The 7476-nt window shown below is 32.5% G+C and overlaps 1 protein-coding gene across 1 annotated transcript; it reads left to right on the top strand.

Moving 5' to 3' along the window:
- Positions 1 to 1126: 1126 nt before the first annotated feature.
- Positions 1127 to 7428, top strand: abs (ATP-dependent RNA helicase abstrakt; the record flags this gene model as incomplete). Its single annotated transcript, XM_070130021.1, is given in 11 exon segments — positions 1127 to 1246; positions 1608 to 1740; positions 1903 to 2107; positions 3157 to 3277; positions 3411 to 3564; positions 4271 to 4427; positions 4642 to 4722; positions 5255 to 5489; positions 5776 to 5961; positions 6290 to 6526; positions 6687 to 7428. Coding segments are annotated over 11 exon segments (1839 nt in total), but the record flags the coding sequence as incomplete, so codon positions are not given.
- Positions 7429 to 7476: the final 48 nt, after the last annotated feature.

The following is a 7476-nucleotide window of genomic DNA, read 5'->3' as shown; positions in this document are numbered from 1 at the left end:
AAACAAATTTTGGGTATGTAGGTTGGCTGAGGAACAAACTTTTGGTATTTTCTATTGTGATTCTCTGTAACACAGATTTTCAGCCTTATATAGAAAAGTATTTTCTCCAGTTCTTGGATATGTTTTTGAAACGCGTTATATACTTCTTTACAGGATACAGCACGAAGCAGTTAATTTAATTTTATATATTTAGTTTGAAATAATACCGATACCCACCTCGCATCTTACCTCCATGCTTATCAACACGCAGCCATAGGCAAACAAATCTCCATCATATATATGTTTACAAGATGGGGCTGTAAATCTCTGTGGCCGTGAATTATTGGCAAATCTTACTTGCTGTGTTCTTAGTACTGTTAATTTTGACAAAGATAGGTTGTGCTTGATGCAGCATCAGCAACAGTATCTTTGGTCATAATGAGAGTAGTGTGGCATATGATGTTTGTGATTGCTTTGGCCTCCGTGTCTTTACTTTGACAAAGGACCATTAAGCCTGCACCATATGTATTATGCTGATTTGTCATCTGATAAGAAACTACTCCAACCTTTATCTCAGATCATATAGTAGAGATTTGGATACCTTTACTAGATTGCTGTAATTGCAGAGACTACAGCAACCACACAAAACATGACGCTCATAACTGCAGTTTGCATAAAGCATGAGGCTCTATCCAGATACGATATATAAGATGAGAATTGTTTGACTTCTACTCTAACAAAAATTACTTGTTTTTATTACAGCCTTTTGGTTTGAACAGATACTGTAGGAATCCATTATATTTAAAGTATGACCCGTCATCAATTTGTTGAACTTTGATAATTTAGAATATCATATACTGTGCTGACAATGATTTTCTGAGGAGTCTGTCTTAGGCAATGGGGAATAGATATTATGTTTATGTATTTATTTATTTTTCATTTAAGAAATTACAATATAGTTGAGAGACAGTGAAGGGAAGATGTATAAGAAAAACTCATTCAGGTAATCAAGAACCCTTTTCAATTAATGGCCAAAGTTCTTGTACTGATATATATCTTCTTATTGTTTTGCCATTTCCCAAAGGTCAGGGATCCTAATCAGTTACTAAATATGTGTAGCTGAATTAAACAAATATTCGTCTTTCAGAGATACAGACGCGAAGATCCAAAATCTTCCAGCGATGAAGAAGAGGATTCATACGAACCTTACATCCCCGTTAAGGAAAGAAAGAAGCAGCGGATGAAGCAGATACTGAAGATATCTCAGGTATTTTCTTTTTTCTTTTGTGGTTGATGGTACTTATTACTTAGATAATGATAAATATATGTATTTTGACACAAACCAAATCAAGATTGTGAGTTTTGTATTGTTGATATTGTATATGCAATCTATATTGTGGTAAATTAGTTATCCGTATTTGTATACACACTACTTTTTTTTTTTTACTCATATTAACATAAAATTGTACATTTTCCTTTCACGTAGCATTAGTTTATTGAATTAAAAGATTGCCAGTTTATAAGCTGAGTTTATTCGAAGTATTACTTGAAATATCTATAGAATATGAACTAGAGAATATGAACATGAGCGTAAAACTTCACTTCTAACAAATATTTACTTTTAACAGGATGAGGATGCAAGTACAGACTCCTGGAAGGAAAGAGAGCAAAGAGAACAAGAGGAGGATGTACAGGAACTGGCCAGAAAGAACAATATATCCCTCTTGGACCAGCACACTGAACTCAAAAAAATTGCTGAAGGTTTGTTGGCTTTAAGTTGGAAAAATCTGCAAGCTGCATGTCAGATGTAACCATGAACAGTAATTGTATAATCAAATTTCTCTAATCTATTTGAATATTTTGATAAGATCTATAGCATTAAAGGAGGCTAAAAGTCTTTTTTTTTTTTTTCTTCTTTTATAGCTCGCAAAGAATCAGAATTGGAGAAACAACGTCGAGAAGAGAAACGTCTCTTGGAAGCTGTGGCTGAGAAAAGAGCTCTGATGGGTGTGTCTGAGTTGGCGCGTGGTGTACAGTATGAGGATTCTGTAGTTACAGCTTGGAGACCCCCAAGGCGCATATTGGCCATGGATGAAAAAAGGCACGAAAGAGTGCGTAGGAAGTACAAGTGAGTACTTAGAAGTGCATGAACGGACTGTTATTTTTTTTTATGTATGTATACTCAAAGTGTGTGTGTGTGTGTGTGTGTGTGTGTGTGTGTGTGTGTGTGTGTGTGTGTGTGTGTGTGTGTGTGTGTGTGTGTGTGTGTGTGTGTGTGTGTGTGTGTGTGTGTGTGTGTGTGTGTGTGTGTGTGTGTGTGTGTGTGTGTGTGTGTGACTTTATAGATATTCTATCTATATATTCTATATATATGTATATATGTATATATGTATATATAAATATATAAATATATAAATATATGAATATATAACTATATATATATATAAGTATATAAGTATATAAGTATATAAGTATATAAGTATATATATATATAAGTATATAAGTATATATATATATATATATATATATATATATATATATATATATAAATATATATATATATATATATATATATATATATATATATATATATATATATATATATATATATATATATATATACTTATATACTTATATATTTATATATTTATATATTTATATATTTATATATTTATATATTTATATATACATATATACATATATACATATATACATATATACATATATATAGTATGTATATGTATATGTATATGTATATGTATATGTATATGTATATGTATATGTATATGTATATGTATATGTATATGTATATGTATATGTATATGTATATATATATATATATATATGTAACAATTATTTCTTTTTAAATTTAGTTGATTTCTTTGTCTTTATTAGATTTATGATTCTTAATCCCTTGTAGAAAGAAAAATTTACAAGTACTTTCTATTTTGGTGTTAGTCTAGATTGTCATTGTCATTGAGATATAGAATTACAGAGTAATTATTATTTCTTTACTTATGCTGTATATGTCAAATGTTATATTGTAATGGGAATGTTATGATTTACATAATAAACACCAGAAGTATTTGAGAAATATTGCAGAGAGATAGGAAATAAGCTAGGTTAGAATACAAGCATTACACTACTATATAGATTTGGACTTTTGCATCTTTACAGAATCTTAGTTGAAGGGGACGAGGTTCCTCCACCACTTAAAACTTTTGCCGATATGAAATTTCCAAGATGCATCATCAAAGCCTTACAGAAGCGAGGCATTGAAAAACCGTCCCCCATTCAGGTATGCTTTCATGCTATCATCTGTATTCTCTTTTCACTTGTTTGTAAAAATTGTATACAGCTAATTCAACTCAAGGAAATAATTACGCATACTGCTTTTGCACGTAATAAATTCTCACCTATCTCATTTTCAGATGCAGGGAATTCCAGCAGCCCTTCAGGGACGTGACATGATTGGCATCGCATTCACAGGCAGTGGAAAGAGTATGGTGTTCATACTACCCATTATTATGTTCTGTTTGGAGCAAGAGAAGAAGTTGCCTTTTATGGGAAATGAAGGGCCATATGGTAGGTTTTCTTCCTTTTTTTACACTTTGTTATATTCATCGTCAGAATCTTGCAATACTTTGTATATCCTGCGTTTATTCTCTATATTAGTATGTATTACATGATATGGGATTGAATTATCATGATTTCAGTTCTTTCATTGTTTCTTAAAAGCTAATTTACCATGACTCTTAACCCATTGGCACTGGGTGCATGTATTGTCAACTGTAGTTTTGTTTTGTCAATTTTGTTTGCACATAGGTGGCTTTAAAAGTCATGTGTGATGGTCATTGGGTATATTGTCAAGTTTCAAGGTAGAATCCCGTATGAAATAGGAGTTATAGCTAGTGCAAAAACTGGTTCAGACTTATTGCTTCTGATGATCTTTAGCATTTCAAGAGTTTATATGTATCTTGGATCTCAAGGTTATATTAGTGATCTATGTTTACTGACTGAGAGAGGATGATATGAGCTCACTTTTACAACTGGTTTACATAATATATATATAAGAAAATCATGATATGAGAAATAACGCAAATAAGTAACACAAAGTCTTCATTTATATCTGCTACTTTGAAAGTGAAACCACTTGTATTAATAGGGTAATTTTTAGAATTTTTTATAAATGTTTGAATCCCTTTTTTTTGATTCTTTTATTTGTAAAAGGTCCCCCTTGATTAATTGCATAAAAGGTAAAGCTAACTTGCCAATGTGTTTCTTTTTTCAGGCCTCATTATTGTACCGTCTCGTGAGTTGGCCAAACAAATCAAGGATAACATTGAGTTCATTTCAAAGTTCGTTGAAGCAGATGGTATGCCAGAGTTAAGGACATCTTTAGCTATTGGAGGAGAGCCTGTTGCAGCCGCCATGCAAGTCGTGCGAAAGTATGTATTAGGATGGTGTTCTGATTTTTGTATTCAGAAATTGATATATTAAACAGTATCTTTAACAAATCAAAGGTGTTTTAGTAGGTTAGGAAAATAGGTATACGGTGTTCTGAATTTTCTATTTGGAAAATGATATACTGATCAGTATCTTTAGCACATCTATGGTGCTTTTGTTGTGGCAAAGCTGATAATTATTGTTATTCTGTTACAGGGGTGTGCATATTATGGTGAGCACTCCAGGACGCCTCATAGATATGCTTGACAAGAAAATGGTTCGTCTGGATGTTTGCAGGTGAGATTTCTCTTGGTTCACTCCATTTTCCTTTCTCTCCTTGCTTTACTTGGTTTGTTTTGTTTTTGTTTTCTTTCCTTTTTCTTTCCTTTCCTTATTTCTCTTCTCATTCCTAGTCCATCTGTATTTTTTTTTACTTCTTCTGCCTTTTCTTTTCATTTTCTTTTGTTTGTTGTATCTGACTGGGTTACTTGTATTATTATTCATATTATCATTATTATTATTATTAGTAGTAATAATACTAGTAATACTAGTAGTAGTAATTGTAGTTGTAGTAGTAGAAGTAGTAATAATTTGTTTTTCTTCTCATTCTTCTTCTTCATCTTTGTCCTCATTTTGTTGTTTTTCTTCTTTTTCTTCTTCCTTTCATGCTGTGGAAGGAGGCCTGACATTTTATATATCAAATTAGATATGATTTTACAACTGTATTTACTTTAAAAGCATGATAACAGTTGGTAATTAACGATATGTAATTTCTACAGTTATACACTAAACAAGCATATTTTTTAAATTGCATTTCTCATTTCCACAGATACCTAGTAATGGATGAAGCTGACAGGATGATTGACATGGGTTTTGAAGAGGACGTGCGTACTATATACTCGTATTTCAAAGCACAGCGACAGACCTTGTTGTTCTCTGCTACTATGCCTAAAAAGATCCAGAACTTTGCCCGTTCTGCTCTCGTGAAGCCAGTCACAGTGAATGTTGGTCGTGCTGGTGCAGCCTCAATGAACGTTACCCAAGAAGTGGAGTACGTTAAGCAGGTGAGATTACACTTGATACCTAGGTTTTCTTCTGAACCTGTGGATGCTGGAAACTCCCACTGTGAACCTGGGATTTATTGAGATTATTTATTTGTTTATTTGTTAATAGATTAATTTATATACATTTGTACATCTTGACTTATTAGGCTTACCTGACCCTCACATGCTTATAGCATTTTATTATATTATAATTAGTCTAAAGGAGATGTAATAATTAATTACCATTCACTATGAAATCTAGATAATTGCCACATTAATAAACTGTTCATTTTCATCTCCCCAACAGGAAGCAAAGGTGACACACATCCTGACATGCTTGAACAAAACGTCTCCACCAGTACTCATCTTTGCTGAAAAGAAGCAGGATGTGGATCTCATTCAGGAGTATTTGCTACTGAAGGGTGTGACGGCTGCCGCTATCCATGGCGGGAAGGACCAAGAAGAAAGATCAGCAGCAGTCCAGGCTTTCCAAGTAATATTGATTGATTGATTGATGATTTTTTTTTAAGCTATTAACATGATTATCCAGCTCAAAAGACTTACAATATGATTTATAATATGGAATTGGGGTCAACTGGGAAGTATGTTGCTACTTTGTGTAATAGATATCAAAGTCTGAGAATATTTCTTAAGGATTCTTGAATAAATATTGATTAAATATGGTATAAAAAGAAGCCATTTCTTATCTATAGGACTGTAAGATAGGTAAGCAAAATTACAAGTACAGTAGAAGAAAAACATTATTGAATGTACCTGTACAAAAGTATAATTGGATATTAAAAAATACTTTTTATTTGCAGAGAGGTGACAAAGATGTTTTAGTGGCAACAGATGTGGCCTCAAAAGGTCTTGACTTCCCTGGCATTCAGCATGTCATTAATTATGATATGCCAGATGATATTGAAAATTACGTCCATCGTATTGGGCGTACTGGACGATCAGGCCAACATGGTGTGGCTACAACCTTCATCAATAAGGCTAATGATGAATCAGTGTTATTAGATCTCAAACACTTGCTTATTGAAGCAAAGCAGAAGGTTTGTATAATCTCTTCTTACTCTTCTTTTTCAGTAAGAAAAGTTTCCTTATTTCTGGCACTGTTAAGAGTAAGTAAATGTTTAAAGTAATTTGCTTGATGTATATCAATAATGTTCCAAGAAGAACATTCTACTAATCACTAATATGTCTGTTTCACAGGTACCACCCTTCTTGCTTATGCTTGGAGGTGGGGAGGATGATCTCATGGCGGCATTGGAGACCAACGAAGAGGATGAGAGAGGATGTTCATACTGTGGTGGTTTGGGTCATCGTATCACAGCCTGTCCCCGACTGGAGGCCATGCAGAACAAGCAAGCAGCAGGCATTGGACGAAAAGATTATTTGGCTGCTAATGCTGCTGATTACTAAACTCATACATATGCATATAATATCTCTGTATGGATGTGCAAGTACTGCATTATTAATGTTTGTAAAGGAAATATATTTTAGAATGTGTGTATATGAAATGGTATGATTGTTCATAGGAAATATGTGTAGTACTTTTTCCTATGTAAAAAATCTAATTTCAATAAGTCAGCACTTGTATTTATTTCTATTGATAATGTATAATCAATGGATGAGAAGGATTATCTTCCCTGCAGTATTTTATGTCACTGAAATGTACATAATATTGTAATTTTTTTTTCTCACTAATTATGTTCATGGTGGACATAATTGTAGTTGATATTCAGGAGTTTTATGATTGAAGATTTTCTTCTGCTGTATTTTAGGAATCTAGAAGAAATTTGTATCACTGAATGTTACAATTGTATAACATAGTGTCGGTTATGTAGAAGAATAGGTATACTTGAATGAGGAATATTATAATGTTATTATTTTATTAACTGTTTATATTTTTTCATTGATTTATAGCCCTAGCAAATAAAAGCAATTATTTGGATTATGTCTTTATTTACTATTTACCCTACATAAGGCTATAAAAGAAAAT

This window comes from Penaeus vannamei, chromosome 14 (assembly GCF_042767895.1).
Source record: "Penaeus vannamei isolate JL-2024 chromosome 14, ASM4276789v1, whole genome shotgun sequence".
Lineage (NCBI taxonomy): Eukaryota > Metazoa > Arthropoda > Malacostraca > Decapoda > Penaeidae > Penaeus > Penaeus vannamei.
The sequence above is the reverse complement of the archived record's forward strand: the minus strand, read 5'-3'. Positions and strand labels throughout refer to the sequence as shown.